Here is a 25,248-nt window from a genome sequence, read left to right as displayed (position 1 = left end):
TACTTCTGCTGACAGCCAATTGTCAGCAGTTTGGCAGTTCAATTCTCACCAGCTCAAGGTTGACTCAGCCTTCCACCCTTCCAAGGTGGGTCAAACATGGACCCAGATTGTTAGGGGCAATAGGCTGACTCTGTAAACCGCTCAGAGAGGGCTGTGAAGCACTGTGTAGTGGTATATAAGTCTAAGTGCTATTACTATCTAGTAGACATCAGAGAAGAGAATGCTGGACTAGATGGACCATTTACCTATTCTAGTGAGAACCAGAAGATATGGTGATCTAGGACTAGGATTCTAACATTAATTTGTGTGAACTCTGGCTACTAATTGGAGAAGTTACTCACCTACCATATGAGGAGAACTTTCTTCATGAAAAGATAAATGTTAATAACTTTCAACCATCTCTTCGATGTTCAAAAATCCCTGGAATGGGTCTTTGGCAGAACAGAAAAGCACAAAAGCAACTGTGATGTAGCAATCACATACGGCAATATTCCACGTACCTCTACAATATGGCCACTCCTTAGGACAATATGAAAGCTTAGCACGCCGCTCTTCAGCATGATTTCCACTCGAGTTACGAAAGACACCCGAGCGTTTCCCCGATGCTGATTCTGTGCCACAACCCGGTAGAAGAACGGAGAAGAGGCGTTGCAAAGCTTTGAGATCTCGTAGGCACAGGTGCCTTGGAAATGTGCCACCGACCCATCAAAAGTGACGTAATGAGGGTCCCCACTCACTGTGCAGGTTCCCCAGGGGGAGTGACAGCCTACTTTCCCATCCTTCACAGTACATATCTGTCCAGGATTACAACTGGCAGCAACGCAGCGGAAATCAGAGGGGCCGTAACAACTGCACTGCTCGTGGCAACCAGGTAGCCAGACCCGGTCCCCAATCTGCAAAGAAATGTTAACAATGAAGTTCATCGGATCAAGATCAAGTGAGGTACTGATACAACTCTATAAAGCCTTAGTAAGACCACACCTTACTAATACTGCATCCAGTTTTGGTCACCACACTATAAAAAAGATGCGGAGACTCATAGAAAGAGTGCAGAGAAGAGCATCCAAGATGATGAGGGGACTAGAGACTAAAACATACGATGAACAGTTGCAGGAACTGGGCGTGGCTGGTCTAGTGAAGAGAAGGACCAGGGGAGACATGATAGCAGTGTCCCAATATTTGAGGGGCTGCCACAGAGAGGAGTGGGGGTCAAGCTATTTTCCAAAGCACCTGAAGGCCACACAAGGAATAATAGATGGAAACTGACCAAGGAGAGATTCAACCTGGAAATAAGGAGATCATTCAACCAAATGGAACAGAAGTTGCCTTCAGAAGTTGTGGGAGCTTTATCACTGGAAGCTTTCAAGAAGAGACTGGACTGCCATCTGTCTGAAATGGTGTAGGGTCTCCTGCTTGGGTGGGGTGGGATTGGACTAGATGACCTACAACAGTGATGGTTAAACTTTTTGTCTTCATGCGCCGAAATCGTGTGAGCATGTGGCCACACCCGTAATGCAATGCACCCGCCCCCCTGCATGTTTGTGCACAACTCCCCCCTATGCTCCCCCTCCCATGCCACATCCCCCCTGCAACCCATTTTGGACCTAGCAGGCCTCCCTGAAGCCTCCTGAAACAGAAAATGAGGCGCCCCTACGAAACCCCCGCCCATGCATGCAAGACCCCCCCTGCCCCCATACATGCACGCGAGACATCCCCCCCACACGTAGTCACGTGTGTCTCCCACATGTGTGGCAGAGACTTGAAAATCAGCTGGCCGGTGAGGCGCTCAGGCATGAGCACTGGAGCTGTTCACCATCCTGGACCTACAAGGTTCCTTCCAACTCTGTTAATCTGTTAATGGGTTATGAAGTCCAAGCAACATCTGTCAACACAACTCCTTGGTATCATGCAACATGCTCAGGCCTGAGCTAAACTGCCCATTTTGATACCCCTCCACAAATGTCCCCTAAAAATGTTCTCTGGAGAAATTCTAAAGATGTTTGCGCCCTTAACTCTGAATCGTGATTGCTCTTTGCCCTTATTGAGTTAAAATGTGAAGGATGGCTTTGATCTTCTTAACTGTAAATGGGTGTTGGGTTTCTGCCCTTGCTTATTGTATTACATTTGGCAAGGATGAAATCTCCTTTTATTTATTTATTTTTTGGATGCCTTTTGAAGAACATTTCTGCTCTCACCAAGATGCATCTGGTTTAGCTATTTCAGCCGGAAACATTTGACCAAATAAAACGAACCGTCTTTTGCCCTTGAAACAGACGTCTGATTTTTCCCAGAAGGGCTAGAAGTGAGCTTGATACTTGATAAAGTATTCATGATACTTTACGCACTATTTTTAACTCCGTCTATTGTTATGCTTTGATCTGAATTGCTCTGTTATTCTTCTGTCTTTGCGGTCACATGTTTGCTCATAATTTATAATCCGAATAAAAGCCTGGGCTAACTATAACATTTACTGCCTGTTCTAGAGTTCAAAATCCAACTTCGCTGCTAAAAACAGATATGATCACCCGTAAAACAGGATCACAAAAAGATCCTAGTTCCCCTTGTGGACAGAGCACTTCGTTTTTCTTTCCTCCATCAGCAAGGGAGGTCAACCAGAGGAGATCAACCAGAATTCAAGGAAGTTGGGACAACAGCGTCCTAACCAAGTCCAGACAAGCCCAGCTCAGTGGCTACTTTCAGTCCCATGAGTTTCTTAGACCTCCTTTGATATTTGTGGTTCTGAAATCTAATAAAACAGGGGTGTCAAACTCAAGGCCTGGGAGCTGGATCCGGCCCGCAGGGTGCTTAGATCTGGCCCACGGGGCCACCCTGGAAATAGCAAAGGACCGGCCCGCGATGTCTCTGCCAGCAAAAGTGGAGCTAGGGAGGGCCGTCACACTCCCGAGCTCCCTTTACATTGGCAGAGGATTGCAGGAGGTTGTCGCAGCTGAAAACGGAGCTCGGCTATTATAGGACATGGAATACATTTTATGAATGGATAGAGACAAGAGGTAGAAATGAGATGGAAGTTTACAAATGTCAATAATTGTTACTGGAAGAAAGAAGAATTGCCTACTATTCAAGAATGGACGTTAAAAGTAGTAAATTTAGCAGAGATGGCCAAAATCTCAGCATATTTGAAGGACCATTCAGATGAGAAATATAAGTTGGAATGGAGAAGATGGATTGATTACATTCAAAATAAATATCGTACTAAGAAATTTAATTAGCTTATGAATGAACAAGGAATGTTATAATTTATCTAAATTTAGTTTAATAAAAGGAGAGCTAAAGTACAAGAGGAAGGCAGGATGCTATAGTCAGTTAGCTTATGTTAGTGTATGATTGTTAAGTGTTTATACCCTGTATTTTGCTCTGGGAAGTTGCGGAGGGAGGGAGGGTTGGAGTGGGAGGAAGGAAGGGGAAATATTTTTAAAATTTATTAAAACTTTTCAATAAAAAAATAAAACAGTTAAAATTGAAAAACAAATTGTTAATTTGGAAAACAAAGATGTATAAAACTATGGATATAATATGGGGAAAAATGTAAATAAGCTAATGTAAGTAGAAGTTTAGTTAAAGCTCTCCTTCTTTTCTTTTTGTTTTGGTCGTATTAATGTAATTACTATTAATATAGTACTGTTATAGTTATTAGCTTGTATGTTAATATTTACTATTGACTTATCTTTGGCTTTGCTTTATTTGTAATTGTTATCCTGATATGGGACTGTCTTTTCAATTTAAAAAAAATGAAAACGGAGCTCGGGAGCCTGTTTTTGCTGGCGGTTCACTCGGGCCCCACAGCCACCACCCCAAACACAAGTGATGTCAAGCTGGCCATGCCCACCCTGCCCCCCCCCAGCTCAAACACAACCCTGATGTGGACCTCAATGAAATTGAATTTGACACCCCTGTAATAGAATATCCATGGGAAGGATAGCTATCGTGGTAACCCCAAAATAGCTTCTTTGTAGACCATAGCTGGAGGATATTAGAGTTCTACATCAAAACTAAGGAAAGTTCAGGAGAGACAGTATGCCATGGCAGCCACCCAATATTACATGGTGTCGCCTGCTCAGGATCTAGGATTTTACCTTATAATTCAGCCCATTGTATATGCAGCCACACTGCTGTTCTGGAATGCAACTGTCTCCGCTGTGTGAATGCCCGTGGTCACAGAAGCATCCTTCAGAGCACGTGGGAAGGCAATGAATCTTGACCCAAACATGCGAGCAGACATCCTGGCAGGGAACCCCACAGAGTTCATAGTGGCTGTTAGTCTGGCAATCAAGGCCTGTTCAAGACATGAGAAACTGGGTACCATTAAAACGAGGGGGGAAAGCAGGAAAGCAAAAAGAAAGGAAGAAGACCAACAAATTAAAACAACTACAAAACCGGAAAATGATGAAAGGATAGAAATACTGTAGCAAATAAATAGGAAATGGATACAAAAATGACTCAAACGTAGTAAAGGTTGTTATACGTAGAATATATAGAATGTTATATATAGAATGAAGAAAAAAGATGTATGAAATAATATAAATGCACATAAATAAAGTTATAAAAGGCTTATTATACAGATAAAAGAATCACAACAGATATGTAAAGAATTTTAATGTGTTGCAAAGATGTGAAGTTTGTATAAACTGATAAAGAAATGTCCTTCTGGGTTCAGCTCCAAGTGGGGGAAAAGACACTAGAGACATGAAGGCTGCTTGGAAAGATGGCTTATTGTTGGACAGGGCCACATGGCTTGAGCCCTGAACAGAAAAGGTGATCATCTCCTTCAATGTTGGTGGAGAAGAAGAGAAGGGCTGAGGGAGGGGCTTGCTAGGCTTTTTATAACCTGTTTAGTCCCACCTGTTTCCTGTTCCTGTGTAAGAAATGTATTCTGATTGGTTGTCAGACTCCCATGGGGCCATGCAGAGGCTACTCTCTAGGCTGTGTTTTGAATCCAGGTATGGATGAGTTCTCAGATGCCATGTGGTCAGTTGAGTAAAGGGCCAATATTATCATGCTTTCCTGTAGCTGCTGGTGAAGTCTTTATTATGTAAAGTGGACTAGCTTGGCCGTCTTAATGGCCCATTAACAGTGGGGATGGGCAGGAAGCTACAGGCAACTATTACTTGTCTTTTAAAACATGTTTTCTTTCTTTTCACATCCAAAGGAATATTCTGCCTTTTCAATATTTCCTAGGATATTTCATTTTTTCTGGGAGAAGGCTGGATGATAACTTCCCACAAAACAAAATAAAAAGTTTTTTTTTTAAAAAAATGAGGGAATTCCACAAGCTTTCAGAAGGAGTAAGCAAGATTTGGCAAAAAACAAACAAAACTAAAGGAGTCAAACTATTCCCCAAAGCACTTGAAGGCAGGAGAAGATTGAATGGAAACTCATCGAAGTTAAGTTTAAAAATAGAAATGCCTATTCTCCACCTACCACAGAAGTCTCCTCTCCTCCAAGGTGAGATGGTGACATTGGCTCTCTGACAAGCTGCAACATATATCTGAACAGAGTGGCATAGGGTGCTTTGGTCTCCAGAGGAGGCATGAAGGTCGAAAATGCAGCCTGTGAAGAAGGACAGTGGATCAACCTGGAGTTGGCAAGAAGCGAATGGCCCATCTGGATCCTGGATGATCCAGCACAGAGATTTAAAACGAGTGAGGTCTTCTCCTTGTTCCAACATGGGGATAAAGGCAACCGATTCGCCAGTATCGGCAAGATTGGTTTCTGATGTCCAGTTCAGGACAAAGTCCAGTATGTCCTCTGTAGCTGAGCCATTTCTCATCCTAAAGTCATCCTCCATGAGTTCATTGAAGTTCCCACATAGTCCACAAGTCAGGCCCCGATATTCAGGGGAAAGTGTCACAAAGAGATTGTGACCCGGGTCATAGTTCACTATTAAACCAAACTCTGTTTTTAAAACGGTATAAAAGCCGTGTTGATACATGGCGATTCCTAAAGCCTGGATTTGACCCGGAAGGTTTGCTATCACTCCATCAATCTGTGTGAAAGATGAGAACAAAGACCATTTATTGCCACCAGTAGAAAACTCAAGTAGCGCCACAAAAATAAATCACATAAAATTAACTGGGGCTTCGGAATCTAATTAATTGGTGTCAGTCCTCCAAAGCAGCTAAGGAAGAAGAGATTGTTGAAGAGAAACAACAGATGTGTTATGTCAGAAGCTGATGTGTCACTGCAGTGGAATTGCAATTCCTAGCATCTCCAAACTGTAATTTGCTGGAGTTTGCAGCTTTCATCCAGCACATAAGCAAATAATTTAGCAGGATTCATTTATAGAAGAAACCTGTTATATACGGTTCACCGACAAAAGGGCAAACGACAAAAGCGCGCTCGACTAAACCGCGGCGACAAAACCGCGAGTTCTAAAGCGCACGGACGAATGAGCGCTGAAGCGCGGCGACAACAGCGCTGTGACAGAAGCGCGCTGTAACCCTAACCCTAACCCTAAACCTAACCCTAAACCTAACCCTAAACCTAACCCTAAACCTAACCCTAACCCTAACCCTAAACCTAAACCTAAACCTAAACCTAAACCTAAACCTTACCTTAACTTAAATTGCGCTTCTGTCGGTGCGCTGTTGTCGCTACGTTGATGACGTCGCGTTGATGATATCGCAGTTTTAGCGCCGCGGTTTTGTTGGCGCACTTTTGTTGTGCGCGCATTTGTCGGATCACGGTTATATTCAATAATATAAAACATGATGCATGTATACAATACCCAGGCAGCTTTTGCAACGTGGTAGCAAGTACAAAGACAAGAAGTTAGAAGCCAGAACCAGACCCAGAAGCTGAACCAGAAGCAGTGCAGTCTTGCAAGAACAAATGAACTCTTATTAATGCACAGGACAGTTAAGCTAAGCCACGCCCTGGCTCCGAGCTGTCTCACATGGCTCACAACAGATCCTGTCTCTTAGTCACCAAACAGTTCCCATTGGCTGACTTGTTGTTATGGCTATTCCAGCACATAAATTCTTATATACTGACACAGTCTCATATCCAGGGGTGGGATTTGGCCGGTTCACACCAGTTCGGGCAAACTGGATGTTAATTTTACATCCAGTTTGCCGAACCAGTAGTTGCAAGGACTGGCCTCTCCCCTCCCAGGAGTCTCCACGCAGCCCATTCATCAAACCAGGTAAGTGTAGGGCCTATGTGGAGGTTCTGGAAGGGTGAAAAATGGGCCTCCCAGAAGTCCGGAAACAAGCCCGGAGAGCCTCCGGAGCCCGGGTGAGGCGTTTTTGCCCTACCAGAAGCTCGAAAAAAGCCTTCGGAACCTGGGGAGATCAAAAAATGGGCCTACCAGAAATACTTGTCCAAATACAGACCGGTTTTTGGTCTCCAGAGGGCCTCCAAAGCCCAGGGAGGCCATTTTCGCCCTCCCAGAGCCTCAAAGAAATCCTTTGAAGCCTGGGCCTCTTGGAAGTCCAGAAACAGGCCTCTTTCCAGCCTCCACAGGGCCTCCGGATCCCAGTGAAGGACATTTTTGCCCTCTTGGAGACTTGAAGAAAGACTCTGGAACCTGGGGAAAGTGAAAACACCTTCCCCCCACCTCTGCCGCCATGGTGCAGGAGGCTGAATAAGCCATGCCCACATGGCCACACCCAGCCAGCAACTGGGTAGAGAACCAGTTGTTAACAGTTTTCAATTCCACCCCTGCTCATAGTATCATCTGAAGAACATCAGGTTAAGAGAGACTTGAGTTTATCCTCACCAGTCAAAATGTCCACTGGCTCATTGGACAAAGAACAAAGCAATCCCCTAGAACAGGTGTTGATCTTAACTTTATTTACCTTGACTGTTCCTCGATCTTCCCTCTGCAGGTATATCTGAGTATCGTTCACTGATACAATAACCTTGGACAGCACAGATAAAGGGCTGTTGGGCAGCTTCTCGTTCTTCACCTCAACCCTGAAAGGTGAAGTCTTGGACGTCGGGCACAGTTCCACCAAGACATACGTGGAGTTACCTTGGAAGTTATACTGCTGCCCGTCAAAGGTGGTATAGTGGAGAAACTTAGAAACTTGACAGATGCCATCTGGCAAGTTGTGGCAGCCAAATACTCCCTTCCGAGTACCACAGAATTGTTCCGGGCCGCAGAAGGACCCATCAGCTTCCATGGCAGAGATGGCGCCATCACAGTGATACCTTTTTCGACAACTTTCTGCTTCCAGGAAGAAGATTTCCCCTTTAAAGTAATACCGTTCGTTGTAGCTGCAGCCACACTGTTCCCACGGCACACAATCGATGCCACTCAGCACAAACCCTGCTTCACACTGGCATCCTTCTACGCACACGCTCTGGAAGCAACTTGGAGGTCCAGCAGGTTGGGTGCAAGAGGCGGGGCAGGGGGAGCCACAAAGCTCGTAATAACTATTTGGTGGGCAGGTCAACTCTGAAAGACATATGCATGCCATTTAATCCAATCCCAAAGAAATGAGCCAGAAAATTCTTTATGCAAAAGAAAATAAGACAGATTTAACGCACATGGAGAGAACCTCTGGTCTTCCAAAGGTTGAATTCACATGCAGATTAAAGATGTACATGTGGAGCAATTTCTCCTTCTTTTGTGTCTGGATCAAACTTTAGATTGCCAGAATGAGGCCATCTTCTGGACTTTGTCATTGGCCAAAGATAAGTCATTATCAGTATATGAGGTAGAGCAGGGGTGTCAAACTCAAGGCCCAGGGCCTGGATCCGGCCCGCAGGGTGCTTAGATCTGGCCTGTGGAGCTGCCCTGGAAATACCAAGTGACCAGTCTGTGGTGCCACTGCTAGAAAAACGGAGCTTGTGGGGGCCACACATGCCCCCCAGCTCCATTTTCAGTGGCAGAGGGTTGCAGGAAGCTGTCCCAACCGAAAACGGAGCTCAGGAGTCTGTTTCCACTGACAGAGTGCTTGGGCCATCACAAGCTCCCCTCCGACATAAGGGATGTCATGGTAGTCATGCCCCCCTGACCATGCCCCGCTCCCAAGGTCAAACACAACTCTGATGCGGCCCTGAATAGAATCGAGTTTGACACCCCTGATGCAGAGTAACTGTCTGCCTATGTATGCAGGCTGCCTAACAAGAAAACAAGAAGAGTTTGTTGAAATGAAATTACTATCACCATCAACATCAAATGGAGCCTGCTCAGATGCTGAAATACACCATGCAAGCGATATGAAGAGAGTGGAGGAGAGAAGGGAGATAAGAGGAGGAAGAGAGGCAGGGGTGGGTTTCAGGCGGTTCGCTGCAGTCCCCGCGAACCGGTTGGTCGGCGAACCCGGAAGTAAGTAACTTCTGGGAATGCCGAAGGGTCCACCAGCCCACCCGTGTTTCTTACCCGGTTTTGACAAGTTCTGTGCTTCCACACATGCACAGGACGCATACAGCACCTGCACGATCCTCCAGGAGCAGCTGGAGCATCGCACAGACGCTAGTACGCATGCGTGCACTGCGCTCGTGCACGAGGACTCCGCCGGCCCCGTTCCAACCGAACCGGGGCGAGAAACCCACCCTTGAAGAGAGGGGTTAGGAGTGAGGGTAGAGGCGGGGAAAGAGGAGAGAAAGAAGGAGTGGAAAGAGGAGAAAGGAGAAGGAGAGAGGAAGGGGAAGTAGAGAAGAGAAGGATGATAGAAGGAAGAAATGAGGTAGGGAGGAGGAGACAGGGAGAGGAGTCCAGGGTATAAATATGGTGTATGGAAAGCAGAAGAGCAAATGATAGTTGTTGGGGGGTTGATGATAAGAGGAATTAATATAATATTGAATAATGCATAATAGTGTTTGGTTATGATGCAATGGTATACTGTACATGTGGTTATTTGAAAATTAAAAAAACTTATATAAAAAAAAAAAAAACAAGAACAGTTGAAATTATATTCCGTACATTCAGTTATATTCAACTCAATTACATTCCCTTACCGCACTCCGTCATTTCCCTCCAAGGCTGAATATTGATGCCGCGAACCTGGCATTGCCAAGCATAGCTTTGGAGAGCTTCACACAGTGTCTTGCGAGCCCCCTGATGTGCGCAAAGTTCCATGACGCAGTTTTCAACGTGGTTTTGAAAACCCGTAAGGTTGCCACATTCTTTAAACGGCCCATCTCTATCGCTGATCACCCCGCAGTAATTCTGGGATCTGAAGAGGGCTAGTTGAGTTTCATTGCAGATGGCTGAAATGTCCACCACTGTGCAAAAGGAAGGGGAATCAATTTTCTTCCAATTGCTGCCAAAAATGCTTCTAGCGTGAACTATAGAACTGTTGGGAGTCCTGAAGTCCTGATAATGGTTCTCAATGAAATCTCCACCCAGACCACAGAGGAAACCAGAATAAGTCTCAGGAACAGAAACGGACACGTAGGAAGACCAGTCGTAGGAGATGGAGAGACCAAACTCAGTTTGAACGATGACGGACGATCCACTGTAATAGGCATGGAGCTTCCCAGAAGCCAGGATAACAGGCAGATTCATCCATAGGCCATTGACCTTGATATAAATGATATCTAGTCAAATTTGTTCGTACATAATGGAGAAATGTTTAGATTGAACAAGACAGATACAGATGAAGATAGAGACAAAGATGAGGATTAGGCCATTTTTGTTTATGTATGTTTGAACAATATGAGGATGAATGTGATAGAGATTACTAATACTATTGTTGTGAATTGGATTAATATTTTAAAAATAGATAGGTAATCAAGCACAAAAGAGGAGATGACATTAGACATTTTCCTTTTATGTATGTGTAAATAATATATTGAGGATTTTTTGCACCCCGAAACAGTAGTAATGCTGACAGGAACCCTCCCCTTTACTGGGCCATGGTGGCGCAGTGGTTAGATTGCAGTACTGCAGGCTACTTCTGCTGACTGCCGACTGCCTGCAGTGTGGCAGTTCGATTCTCACCAGCTGAAGGAAGACTCAGGCTTCCATCCTTCCGAGGTGGGTAAAATGAGGACCCAAATTGTTAGGGGCAATATGCCGACTCTGTAAACTGCTTAGGGAGGGCTGTAAATCACTATAAAGCGCTATATAAGTTTAAGTGCTCTTGCTACTGCTACCAGGAGTTTGCAGAAAGCCTTTCTTACCTGCACTTTGCCTTCCTGTCCTTCTTTTACAACAATGTGTTCCCTGTAGACATCCAGCGTAAGTTGCCTAGTCCAAGATGCTGCAATGGAATATCTGTGCCCATTTACTATGCGGATGGTGAATGCAGGTAGCTTTCCGGGTGGGCCACAATATTGGGTGAGGATGTATGTACATGGTCCTTGATAGCTCAAGGCCGCCCCACTGAAGGTGATAACGTGAAAGTAGCCAAATACCCACAGTCCCGTAACACAGGATAACAGTCCCAAATGCCACCCACGGTTTTGCATATCTCCCGAGGCCCACAGTAAGCTCCTGGCACTCCAAAGGGCGGCCAGTTGTTTGCAAGAACACCTTTTTCTGCAGGTGTCTGGCAGGACCATCTCGTCTCCCAGCTGATAGTCACGGCCGTTGTGCCGACAGCCGCACTGTCCCAGGGGAATGCATGCGCCTTCGTTCAGGACGTGGCCCTCCAGACAGATGCATCCTGCGATGCACATTGTGGGGCATTCGATGAGAGCAGTGTGGTTGGCGCAAGTGAGCGGGCAGGCTGTGCCACAGAAATCGTAGTAAGCATTGGGTGGGCAGGTAATAGCTAAGAGAAAAGAGAACAAGCGGTTAAAACAGGGCTCTGTAAATCTTCGGTGTGGAAAACCAAACCATGAATTGGGGATGTGTCCATCCATCCCTGCTCATTCTGGATATTTGTAATATAATCCATAGCTGGAACTAAGGGATGGGTGGCTCAGTTGCTTGAGCTTGTCGATCAAAAGGTTGGCAGTTCAGCGATTCGAATCCCGGTGCCACATAACGGAGTGAGCCCCCATTACTTGTCCCAGCTTCTGCCAACTTAGCAGTTTGAAAGCATGTAAAAATGCAAGTGGAAAAATAGGAACCCCTTTGGTGGAAGGGAACAGCGTTCTGTGCGTCTTTGGCATTTAGTCATGCCGGCCACATGACCACGGAGACGTCTTCGGACAGCGCCGGCTTTCAGCTTAGAAACAGAGATGAGCACCGCCTCCTAGAGTCAGGAATGACTAGCACGCATGTGCAGGGAAACCTTTACCTTTAACTGGAACTATGCTTATTAGAAAGCTGAACATGGTATTAATAAAACAATTCATAGTTACAAGTAGTCTTTGACTTACAACCAAAATTGAGCCCAAAATCTGTTGCTAAGTCAGACAGTTGTTAAGTGAATTTGCCCCAATTTATGACCTTTCTTGCCACCATTATTAAGTGAATCCCTGCATATGAGCCGAGGTGACACAGTGGTTAGAGTGCAGTACTGCAGGCCACTTCAGCTGACTGCTATCTGCAGTTCGGCTGTTCAAATCTCACCGGCTCAAGGTTGACTCAGCCTTCCGTCCTTGCGAGGTGGGTGAAATGAGGACCCAGACTGTGGGGGCAATATGCTGACTCTGTAAACCGCTTGGAGAGGGCTGAAGCCCTATGAAGCGGTATATAGTCTAACTGCTATTGCTATGCTATATGTTAAGTTAATAACACAGTTTGGTAAGTGAATTTGGCTTCCTCATTACTTGGTTTGTCAGAAGGTCACAAAATGGGATTGCATGAGCCTGGGACACTGCAACCGTCATAAATATGAGTCAGTTGCCAAGTGTCCGAATTCTGATCGCATGACTGTGAGGATCCTGCAACAGTCTTAAGTGTGAAAAAATGTGCCTAATAACCATTTGTCTGAAGTGGTGTAGGGCTTCCTGCCTAAGCAGGGGCTGGATTAGAAGACCTCCAAGGTCCCTTCCAACTCTGTTATTTTATTTCTAAGTCACCTTTTTCACTGCTTTGTAACTTAAACAGTCACTAAATGAATGGTTTTTAAGTTGAAGATTACCAGTGGTGGCATACAACCGGTACGCCCTGGTATGAGAGTACTGGTGCCTGCTGGGAGCACCAGGTACCCTTCTGGTACGGTGCTCCAAAGGGCCCCCCACCTGCCTGATCTCCTTACCACTGGTTCCACCACAAATGCGCGCACAACAAAAGCGCACCTGACTAAACCGCGGTGTCTAAAGCGCCTTGACAAAACCGCGCGACGAACGAGCGACTAATTAGCCCTAAAGTGCGCCGACAAAAGCGCGCCGACAGAACGCCCTGTAACGTAACCCTCAACCTAACCCTAAACCTAACCCTAAACCTAACCCTAAACCTAACCCTAAACCTAACTGTAAATCTTACCTTAAATGAAATCGCGCTTCTGTCGGCGCACGTTGTCGGCACACTGTTGTCGGCGTGCTTTTAAATCGCGGTTTTAGCGCCGCGGTGTTGTCGGTGCGCTTATGATGTTCGCGCTTTTGACGGGTCACGCTTACCGCTATTTGAGCCGATCGGGGCATTTGTGCACGTGCGCGGAGCGTACGCCGCTTACGTGATACTCCGTCAAGCAGCTGGAGTATCGCGGGCGAGTAGGTAAGTATGCACACATGCACATGGTGGGCACCCAGCCCCATGGCACTGTACCAGTTGCAACGAGATCCGGAACCTACCACTGAAGGTTACTTATATTTCCTAGTAACCTCCAAAGGAAATACAAGAGACCCCAGCATTGCATCTCTGAAACTTTTCATACTTCAAAACTGAAAAAAAAGAGAGCACATTTTCATAGCAGGACATTTTGAGGGACCGAAAGGAAAAAGGCGCCTTGCTCACCACATCCCAGCTCTTCCCTCCAGCTGAGCACCTGCACCCCGAGACTCTGGCACATCTCCTCATAGGTTTCGATAGCCGCGCACAGCATGTCGTGGCCTTGTCCGTACTGGCAGAGATCAAAAATGCAGGAATTGTAATAGGGATCAGGTTCCTCGTGCCAGTGGCACTCTGAGAAAGGCCCAGATTGATCTGTGAGGATTGCACACTTTTGCTTCAATTCTAGGTGATTTGTGCAGGGTGCAAGAGCACCCGTGTCATTGGTGCATCTGAAAGGCAAGACAAAGCTCATTATGATATACAGACGTTATATTGGGCGTTAATGGCATGGCACCAGCTCTTTCATAGATAATCTTTTTACACCAGAATGTTTCCTTCCTGCCTTCCTTACAGGATTAGCCCTGTAAAGTGGGGAAAAAAACAAAGGAGATTTCTTCCAACAACCAGTTCTCCAAACTGCTTAGGAAGTTAACAACCATTTCTCCCGAATACATGCGAACTGACTGAATCCCACCATTGCTTGGTTCCTAGAAGAAGAATGTTATTTTGGCTACATATTCCTCTCAGCTATCTCTACTCCCACCTCCGTTTCCCATAGTTCCAGTCAGCCTCACTGTGGCAACCCTGAAGACACTCAAAGATGGCTCCATGGTTGACAATAAACATAAAGGATAAAGGTGTGTGTGTGTGTGTGTGTGTGTGTGTGTGTGTGTTCCAGCATAACTCTGGAACGCCTTAAGCAATTTCAACCAAACTTGGTACACAGATGACTTACTCTCTGGAGAAAAGCACTGTGTGGGTAAGACACCCCTAACACCCCTTGTGTGTGTGTGTGTGCTCTGTTAAGAAACAGCTTGTTGTGCCGTATTGCTGTACTGGATTCTACTGTACAGTGCAGTGGAATGGCTATGGTACGGCTTCACAGTACTCCACAATGAGGCTCCCTGTGATAAGGGGGATAATCCAACATTAGAAATTACATTTGGTTGGACATTTTCCCCCTATAAATAAATACACGGGCAACGCCGGGTTATCAACTAATCAATTATAAATCAACTTACTTTGGGGGACTGATGTTGGACATCCAAGCATTTCCAAATTCAGCATCATTTTTAGCATTTTTCCCATCAGGCAAGACTTTGTCATCCTCACGATAGCCGTTGAAATTCCCGCACATCCCACTCAGCTTCCCCCAATATTCAGGACCCACACGAACAAACAAAGCATGGCGGCCATTGTACTGGACCTCCAAACTGGGATGGGTTCTTACGGTTACCATCTGGCTTCTTTTAGTGATGTTGGCTAAGTGCTCTAGTTTTGCTGGCAATGCAACTGGTCTCCCATCAACCTAAAAATATAGTGGAACTCCAAATTAGGTATAAGCAGTCAATTGTAATAAAAAAGCAGAGACATCACCCTACCGACAAAAGTGTGTACCATCTAGGCTATGGTTTTCCCAGTTGCAATGTATGGCTGTGAAGGTTAGACCATAAGAAAGGCTGAACACCAAAGAATTGAGGCCTTTGAACTATGGTGCTGGAGAAGACTCCTGCGAGTCCCTTGGACTGCAAGGCGATCAAACCGATCAGTCCTAGAGGAGATCAACCCTGACTGCTCTTGAGAAGGCCAGATCCTGAAACTCAAATACTTTGGCCACCTAATGAGAAGGAAGGACTCACTGGAGAAGAGCCTAATGCTGGGAAAGATTGAAGGCAAAAGACCAATTCATATGAATTTGAAGACACAGGGTAGCAGTTAGCAATAGCAGTTAGACTTATATACCGCTTCATAGGGCTTTCAGCCCTCTCTAAGCGGTTTACAGAGTCAGCATATTGCCCCCAACAATCCGGTCCTCATTTTACCCACCTCGGAAGGATGGAAGGCTGAGTCAACCTTGAGCCGGTGAGATTTGAACAGTCAAATTGCAGAACTGCAGTCAGCTGAAGTAGCCTGCAGTGCTGCACTCTAACCACTGCGCCACCTCGGCTCCCCACAGGGTGAGAATAGACCCTCGACAGTGGTGAAATTCAAAAAAATTTACTATCGGATCTGTGGGCATGACTTGGTGGGCATGACAGAGGAATGATACTGCAAAATCCCCGTTCCTTCCCCACTCTGGGGCCAGCCAGAGCTGGTATTTGCCGGTTCTCTGAACTACTCAAAATTTCTGCTACCAGTTCTCCAGAACCAGTCAGAACCTGCTGAATTCTGCAGGGGATTCAGCAGAAGCAACAGGGGATAGTCTGAAGTAGTGGGACACATTTAATTCTTCTGGTAACCTGGGAAAGAAGCCCTCTGAAGTTGTTTTGAGCTCTCTTGAAGAAAAGATAAGGATAATAATAGATTAACTAGGCATAATAATTAGAGGTCAAATTAGAGTTAAGAACTGGATATATAGAACTGAATCTCACATATCCTGTATCTCAATATTATGAGAACATGCTTTGAAAAGCTCAGATTCAATCCCAAGTCAAACACGTCTTGTTCTTGGGAAAACTACCCGTTCTAACATCAGAGTGATAGATTTCTTTATCCTTTACATTCTTCCATCATGGTGGACAAAGTCACTACAGTTGGTTAACTGTTGTGGCCCGCAGGAGCCGTTGGAACTGCCGCCAGACTCCGAAAGTTAGGGGTCTTATGAGTCGGCCCTGGAGGAGGTAGAGGACCCTGGACAGGGTGCCGACTCCGAGCAGGGCGAGGAGAGACTGGTTGGCCACCAGGTGGCGGCGGAGCCTTGGATCAGTGGGGAGGAGACAAGAGTGAGTGATCCAGAAATCACCTGTGAGTTGTTCCGGGATGCATGCCGTCGAAGGACTACTCAGCGGCAAGAACAACTGCATAATTGTAGGAAATGATTACGCTTAGCTGATGCTTATTAAGATCCTCTCCTGATTATAAAAGAGACTGCTTGTGCCACGCCCTTTTGCAGAAGTCAACGTTGACGATTCAGAGAAACCAACTTGGAGAATTGGTTTGCTGTGAGAGCTTGTTTGCATTGCCTAGGTTTGTAGGACTTGCTGCCAGAGTGCTTATATCTTTGTTTATTTTGGGCTTGCAGCCAACGAGAGTCTGGACTGATTAAAAGTATTCTTATTTACATTTGGTTTCGGCTTTTGTTCCTGGACGGAGAAGAGGAGTCAGAACAGTTAACTAATTTATTTGGGGTTTTTTATTGAAATTCCTCACTGATGCAAAATCATAGCAGATAAAGAATTGGAGGGATCTCTATGTGCTCTTCCCTACTCAGATATAGAAAAGTACGACATCCCAACAAATAGGATTTCAGCTTCTTCTTGAAGACTTTCAACAAAGTTGAGGTCAACATCCCATTAGATAATTTCATTGTAAACCTTCTTTTATCACTAAAAATGTCTGATAAGATTCAGTTAAAATCTGGTATCCTACCATCTCAAGAATAACATATCTTTGCTCATATACTCACAACCTGCCAGGTCTTATCTGATATTCCCAAACTAAATATTATTCCTTAAAACCTTTCTCAACATCATTCTCAGCATCATCATCCCATATTTTCTAAAGGGCCATTGATTATGTTGGTTTAACTTTTACTTTAACTTTAATAAAATTTATATGCCGCCCAATCGCTTAGGACTCCGGGCGGCTTACAGAAGCAGGTTAAAAAGGGGAGTTAAAATAAAAAAAAGTTTAAAAAGAAACAGTTTAAAAACAACACACCATACACTCCATCTGAGTGGGGCTGGACCTCATTCATGAATCACAGTCCCAGGCCTGCCGGAATAGCCAGGTTTTAGTGGCTTTTCGGAAGGCCAAGAGAGTGGTTTATTGTACGCTTCCCCTCCCCCCCATGCCACTTTTTGTGATATGGATCGAGAAGTTGTTCTCACCTTCACGGCTTTTCCTCGTTCCAAAACAACGTGAGAACTGAACTGTTTGAAGCTAAGCCAAATGTCCACTCGGTAAATAAAAGATACTCGGGGATTCCGGAAATTCTTATTAGTAGCCACAACCCGGAAGGAGAAATCCAAGGAGGAGTTGGGTGTCTTCGAGATCTCATAAGCACAACTGCCTTGGAAATGGGCTACGGCCCCATCAAATGTGAAGTAGTGAGGGTCTCCAGAAATTGTGCAAGTGGTCAGCTGATTCTTACAGCCCAGCTTTCCATCCTGAACTGCACATTGCTGGCCAGGATTGCAACTGGCTGGGACGCAGTGAAAGGCCGACGAATTCTCACAGCTGCACCTTTTTGTGCAATCAGAAAGCCAGAGAAGGTCTCCAACCTGAGGAGTAAATCAGCAGTGAATTAATCAAGATGAGACTTGAACACGATGCCCCAATCTGCCCATCTTATTCAGATCAGTTCCCTACCTTTGCAAAATAGGTGTCAGGCCTGCAGTCATATTCCTTTTAGGATCTTTGGCCTACCACACTCTCTCTTATTTTACTATGCTGTTTCATTAGTGGGGAATTGGGAGGGGGAATAGTAAGGTAGAATGTGTTGTTGTCAAAATAAAACATTCCTTTCTAGAAGCTCAAGGTCATTCTTTGTCTCTGTACCTCTGCACCTGACCAGAAGTGGATGGGTGGAAATGCCAGCCTGGCAGTGGAAGATTGGACCATGTGATGGACTTGTGGGTGTGGGGACAAGATCATGAACTTTCAACTGGGTGGGAACCCCAGGAAGTTTTCAGATTCGGGTTTCCCGCAGATGTGCCAACATGTCTCTCTTAATAAATTGGAAGTTTGAGGAAAGTTCTGCCTTGGACTCTGATTTAATTTTGGATGATATTTGGAACGCTAACAATAGGCTTTGTTTAATCTACCTGACTGGATTTATTCTTTTTTATATGTTTGATCTTAGAATGCTGCCCCTGACTCTGCTCTTGTTTTGGGCTCTACAGTACCTCTTTTCATCACCGTCGGTAGCTGCTCGTGTTTCCTAATTTGAAAAAGACCCGTGAGAAGTTTGGGAACTCTTTCTTGGGAACCATTTCAGATCCCATGAGATTTAAGTACTTAAGATCAGGCTCTTAAGTGATTTTAATGGGTGTATTCAAGATCTCCCTTCATTTTATCTCTATGTCTGTAATTTTATCTCTAAAACTCTCCCTTCGTTTTATCTCTATCAGCTCTGGTGGCGCAGTGGTTAGAGTACAGTATTGCAGGCTACTTCTGCTGACTGCGTGACGTTTGGCAGTTTGAGTCTCACCAAGCTCCAGGTTGACTCAGCCTTCCATTCTTCTGAGGTGGGTAAAATGAGGACTCAGGTTGTTGGGAGCAAGAGGCTGACTCTGTAAACCACTTAGCGAAGGCTGTAAAAGCACTGTGAAGCGGTATATAAGTCTAAGTGCTATTGCTATAACAGCCATCCTGTGAGGCAGGCTGGGCTGAAAGAGAAAGCATTGGTTTAAATCAATCACCAAACTTTTAAGGCTGACGGGGGGACAAGAACCTGTGTCTTCTATTCTAGCACCTTCCCCATTATACCATACTGGCTTTGGGTTGAGAGAGAATGATGGTGTCAGTGTTCCAAGTATCATGTAGAATTAAATCAGAGTCCAAGGCAAAATGATCCTTAAAGTTCCAATTTAATAAATCAGACATCTTAGCACATCTGTGGAATCCCAATTCTGGAAATTACAATTCCCACCCAGTTGAAAGTTCATGATCTTGTCCCCACACCCACAAATCTAACACATGATCCAATCCTATTCTTCCACGCTGGCATCTCCATCCAGCTGCTTCTGGTCAGGTGCAGAGGCACGGAGACAAAATATGACCTTGGCTTCTAGAAAAGAATGACAACAACACATTCCACAATTCTCTCCTTTCTATTCCCCCCTCCCAACTACTACACTAATGAAACAGCATAATGAAATAAAGAGAGTGTGGCAGGCCAAAGAGGCCAAAAGGGATATAACTGCAGGCCTGACAGGTGGGTCCAAAGTCATGACTGAGCTCCAACTGTTGAAGTGGACTACAGGTAGTTCTCCACTTACAACCATTCATTTATTGGCCATTTAAAGTTACAATGGCACTGAAAAACATGACCTAGGACCATTTATCATACTTACAACCATTGCAATATCCATGGGTGGGCTTCAAATTTTTTTAGCAAGGGGTTCTCTGCCCAGTTGTTGGGTGGGTGTAGCCATGGTGGGCATGGCCTAGTTGGTCTCCTACCCCACAGCAGGTGGGTTGCCCTCCCTGGGCTCCAGAGGTTTTCTTCGAGGCTCCGGGAGAGCAAAAACAACCCCAGGCTCCGGAGGCCCTCTGGTGGCCAGAAATGGGCTCATTTTCAGCCTTCCTGAACTTCTGGTAGGCCCGATTTTTGCCTTCCTTGAGCCTCCCCGAGCCCTGCATCCAAAACTGGCCACCTGGGGATGCTGGGATGGGAGGGGCAGGGTGGGTGGGCCCAGCCAGGAGTGGGATTTAGGAGTTCGCCGAACTGCACAGAATCTTAGCTAGAGGTTCTCCTGAACCCTTGCAAACCCCCAGCAGCGAACCCCTGGCAATATCCCTATGGTTTCATGATCAAAATTTGCGGGCTTGGCAACTGGCATGTAATATGTATTACGTATGTATTTATGACGGTGGCAGTGTCCTGGAGTCCTGTAATCACTTCTTGCACCCCTCTGACAAGAAGAGTCAGTGGGGAGCCTTCACTTAGCAACCGTATGACTTCACTTAACAAGTGCCGCGATTCACTTAAGAACTGTCTTGCTTAGCAACAGAAATTCTGGATTCAGTTGTGGTCATAAGACAAGAACTACCTGTAGTATCTGGGTCTCTTAAACTTCCCCATTTCACCACACTGACCTTTGGTTCAAAGGGAGAACTTAACTTACATTGTAATAACGGCCATTGTGTTCGCAGCCACACTGCTCTTGACGAATGCACTTGTTCCCACTCCATAAGTATCCTGCATCACAGACGCATCCTTCAGCGCACATGGGGTTGCAGAGATGCATAAATGTGGCCCCAGCACAAAAACCCTGGCAGGGTGGCTGGCAGAGTTCATAATGGCTGTTGGCTGGGCAATCTGGATCTTTAAAGAGAAAGTGGGGGGGGGGAGGAATCAGTAATTTTGCTAGTGATGCTATCCAGGAGAAGACAGCCTTTCAAAACCAGGGGCGATGCTATTTGATGCATTTTCGTGGGTTTTATTTTAAACAACAATGATGTGGCTGTCAGCGTTCCAAATATCATCCAGAATTAAATCAGAGTTCAAGACATAACCTTCATCAAAGTTCCAATTTAATAAGACAGACATGTTGGTACATCTGTGGAAAACCCGAATCTGAAAGCTTCCTGGGTTTCCACCCAGTTGAAAGTTCATGATCTTGTCCCCACACCCACAAGTCCATCACATGGTCCAATCTTCCTCTGCCACGCTGGCATTTCCATCCATCTAGTTCTGGTCAGGTGCAGAGACAATGAATGACCTTGGGCTTCTAGAAAGGAATGTTTTATTTTGACAACACACATTCTACTCCTTACTATCCCCCCTCCCAATTCCCCACTAATGAACAGCATAGTAAAATAAGAGAGTGTGGCAGGCCAAAGATACTAAAAGGAATATGACTGCAGGCCTGATAGTGGCCTTTATTTAGCTCTTCCTTTGCATATGAAAAAGCCATAAATCTAATACAGTTCTTTTCTGGAAAACATTCCAAATACTCACATTAAATATGTAAAAATGATCAAGGTTGCAGCAAAATGTTATAGTATTCCCAAGTCTGCTCGGGAGGAAGTTTTTTTTCCTAGAATATTCCCTTCATCCAATCAACCAGTCGTTCTCTTCCCTTGGATATCATAAAAGAAAGCTTCAAACTGGAGCCTTAAAAAATGCCAGCACCCCACACCAAAGCTATGGATTTGATTTCCAAAGCTCCTAGGTAAATTGCTGATTAACTGTATTGTTTTTAAACATGTTTTTTTTAATTTTTTAATTTTTTTATTTCTCATATATACATTCGCAATTATATGATCTCATAACTGTTATTAATAATATGTATTTGTAACAATTTTTCTCCACCCACAGTTAACAATATACTTGAAATTGCTTTCTTACCATCCCATAAACCCACCTTATCTTACAACAATCCTACTTCTTCTTCCTTCCTTCCTTCCCTCCTTCCTTCCCTCCTTTCTTCTCTCTCCTTCTCCTTCCCTCCTTCCTTCCCTCCTTTCTTCTCTCCTTCTCTCCTTCCTTTCCTCCTTCCTTCCCTCCTTCCTTCTCTCTCTCCTTCCTCTCCTTCATCTTCTCTTCCTTCTCTCCTTCCTTCCTCCTTCCTTCCCTCCTTCTTCTCTCTTCTCTCCTTCTTCCCTTCCTTCCCTCCTTTCTTCTCTCCTCCTCTTCCTTCTCCTTCCTTCCTTTCTTCTCTTTCTTCTCTCCTTCCTTCCTCCTCCTCCTCCTTCCCTTCTCTCCTCCCCTTCCTCTCCTCTACCCTTCCCCTCTTCTTCCCTTTCCTCCCCTCTCTTTTTTTAAACATGTTTTTATTTTAATTAATCCATTATCTGGGCTCACCCATTATCTTGAACCATAAGCAAACGATACAGGCTGGCTTCGCATCACACACTAACAAACTAGCCAATATTTGCAGTAACCAAATTTAGCATGTTCGCAGTCGTGGGTTTTAAATTTTGATACCCCTGGTTTGCCGCGCACGTGCATGCTCCCTTCACATGCACGCCCCTTGCGCGCAGGCGCTCATCCTTCTGTGCATGAGCTTTACTCATGCCATGCCTTCCATGCATGCACCCGCCCTCAAAAATGTGCCTAAATAAGATGGCATAGAGCCGGGAGGGGGAGGGGGGGCTACCTGTGATTTCTGCTACCGGTTCAGATGATCCGGTCCGAACTGGCTGAATACCACCTATGATGTTATGGGAATGCATTTGCTTGACTTTTCTTTAACCTTAAAGTTAGGTGAAGTATTATATGCGCACACCTATTCATAAACCAAATATTAAATAATGTCCTAGAAGTGTTCATGACTTTGTTAATTGACTTACCACAAAATGATCCAATTCTCCAAGGCCTGAGGTGACATTGGCTCTCTGGCAGGCTGCTACATATGTCTGAATGGAAAGGCACAAGACTTTCGGATCCCCAGCGGATGCATAAAGATCCAAAATGCAATTCGTGAAATAGGGTTCGGGATCGACCAGAGAATGGCAAGAAGCAAACGGCCCATCAGCATTCTGGATGATCCAGCACAGGGATTTAGACATGATGAGATGTTCCTTAACAATCTAGGAGGCACGAAGCTACCTGTGATCGTGGATGAACTCCAGAAGCTGGCAAGGTTCAAGGGTTTTTGCTCCGGAGCTGATTTGCACGTTAGAATTGCTGTCGTTGGCTCTCTTGAAATTCCCACACATCCCACATACTTGCCCTTGGTATTTAGGAGAAAGGGTTACAAAGGGCTGTGTGCCAGGTCATAACTCACGGTTAAACCAAAGTCAGTTGTTAAAACAACATAAATCCATGTTGATAAATGGCAATCTTCTGGGTTTTCAACGGACAGGAAGGCGCACAGCTACACCATTGATCTATATGAAGAAGAAGAAGAAGAGAAGAAGAAGAAGAAGAAGAAGAAGAAGAAGAGAAGAAGAAAAGAAGAAGAAGAAGAAGAAGAAGAAGAAGAAAGATGGCAAAGTGATTAGAATGCGGTATTGCAAGATAACTCTGCCCACTGTCAGGAGTTTGATCCTGACCGGCTCAAGGTTGACTCAGCCTTCCATCTTTCCAGGGTCGATAAAATGAGGAACCAGATCATTGGGGATAACATGCTGACTCTGTAAACTGCTTAGAGAGGGCAGTAAAGAACTATGAAGCGGTATATAAGTCTATTGCTATTAGAACTCATCTTCTTCTCAATTACCATTTGCCAATGATGACACCTTCCTTTGCTTCATGGTGAACACACCCTAATCGCCATTAACTTGCAGGAAATATGACCCTAAAGACTTCAAGACCTTTGCAACTGAATTATTCATGCCAACATCCGATGATGCCTACTCTGGATACTTAACTGTTGTTTTTTTTCCTGACTCAGAACTGGATGATCGCAGTCAATTGTACAAAGCCAATATTTTAATTCCCTGTAATTTCTGGTGCAGGGCCAATATGGGGCATGATGGGAAAGAAAAACAGTGATCAGATTGCTAGGAAACTGACTTTATGGGATACTAAAGGAGTTTAGAAAGAAGGAATTTAGATACCCCTAATATTGTGTCAAGGCATCAGGAGTTGCAGAGGCTAACCCTGACATGTATTTGTCTGTGTCTGTCTGTCTGTCTGTCTGTCTGTCTGTCTGTCTGTCTGTCTGTCTGTGTAAGAGAGTAAGAGAGGAGGAGGAGAGAGAGAGGAGGAGGAGGAGGAGGAGGAGGAGGAGGAGGAGGGAGGAGGAGATCCTTACATTGATTAGGGAGCATTTATAGATAAAGATAGATTCAGGGATGAAGATTCAGAGGCCTTTTTGCATATCTCCTTTAAGCTTATTTACAATTTAAAGATCTACTATTATAAACACGTTCCAAATATGGTGGCATATTGGAGACTCTGAAGCCTTAGGGTTCACAGCCTCTCCTAGTGGCCCTCAACCTCATTCATGATAGATCTTTACTCCAAAACAGTGTGGACCCATAAGCCCTGAAGTGGACATGCAGAGGATTGTCCTCCTATGATGGCTCTAGTCAAAATAAGCTGTGGCACCTAATGAAAAGTAATGGCAGTTGAACTGAAGGAGAAAACCTTTCAAAATGTACTCACTCTGCAACATCAATGGATATTACATGTGTGGCAAAAATAACAAGGAAGCATAGAGTTAAATAGTGGAGAACCAAAAGTGGCAGATGTTCTCTCAAAGGAACATAAATTAAAACAGGAACCATGAATAGACAGTTCTCCTGAGATCATGGAGAGGGGGAAAACTTTATTAGTTCCAATAATGCTACCACATATGACATTAATATTAAGAGAATAAGAAGACACCCTTCCTGAACACATTTTTAGAGAGAAAACTCAGAAACATGCTTGAAGGATATTTTCTTTCTTTCTTTCTTTGCCAATTCATATGATTTGAAGAATCCAAGTAATTCATATTATTGTGCAATATCATTGTCAAAACACGATGTTATGGAACTAAAGATGTAATTTCTATTTTATCAGCGGACATTTCTTTGACAAAGGTATATATAGAATTGCAATGTAAACTTATTTACTTTTTTTTTTGCTAGCCTTCTCAATATCAGAGTTTCCCATATAGCCCTCCAAAGCTGGAAGTGACGGAGATATTTCTCCTCTAAAATTAAAGCTCAAACCTCAGACTTATAAAGTAATAAATTCTATGGTTCTTGGGTTACCCTCTCAGAGGCTAAAGGAGGATGTTTTTAACACTCTTGTTTTTAAAATACGTGTCCGCTTGGAATACAACAATAAATGAAAAACACGCTTGAAACCACCCCATCCTTTGAGATCACAAATAGGTAAAATGGTC

At 44.7% G+C, this 25,248-nt stretch overlaps 1 protein-coding gene across 1 annotated transcript in view; it reads right to left on the bottom strand.

The window, feature by feature from the left end:
• LOC116515438 (alpha-tectorin-like) overlaps window positions 1-23,293 on the bottom strand; it is a 39,825-nt gene extending 16,532 nt beyond the window's left edge. The window contains exons 1-11 of the mRNA XM_032227480.1: window positions 22,760-23,293; window positions 20,590-20,789; window positions 17,629-18,021; window positions 14,821-15,107; window positions 13,763-14,028; window positions 11,095-11,687; window positions 9,928-10,492; window positions 7,818-8,419; window positions 5,440-6,004; window positions 4,095-4,294; window positions 501-893 (exon numbers count right to left, since the gene is read on the bottom strand). Of these exons, the coding sequence (XP_032083371.1) occupies window positions 501-893; window positions 4,095-4,294; window positions 5,440-6,004; window positions 7,818-8,419; window positions 9,928-10,492; window positions 11,095-11,687; window positions 13,763-14,028; window positions 14,821-15,107; window positions 17,629-18,021; window positions 20,590-20,712 (3,987 nt within the window). The 5' untranslated portion in view covers window positions 20,713-20,789; window positions 22,760-23,293. The remainder of the gene's footprint in view (window positions 1-500; window positions 894-4,094; window positions 4,295-5,439; window positions 6,005-7,817; window positions 8,420-9,927; window positions 10,493-11,094; window positions 11,688-13,762; window positions 14,029-14,820; window positions 15,108-17,628; window positions 18,022-20,589; window positions 20,790-22,759) is intronic.
• Window positions 23,294-25,248: the final 1,955 nt, after the last annotated feature.

The sequence above is a fragment of the Thamnophis elegans genome, chromosome 12 (assembly GCF_009769535.1).
Source record: "Thamnophis elegans isolate rThaEle1 chromosome 12, rThaEle1.pri, whole genome shotgun sequence".
NCBI classification, from domain to species: Eukaryota; Metazoa; Chordata; class Lepidosauria; order Squamata; family Colubridae; genus Thamnophis; species Thamnophis elegans.
This window is presented reverse-complemented; position numbering and strand designations above follow the sequence as displayed.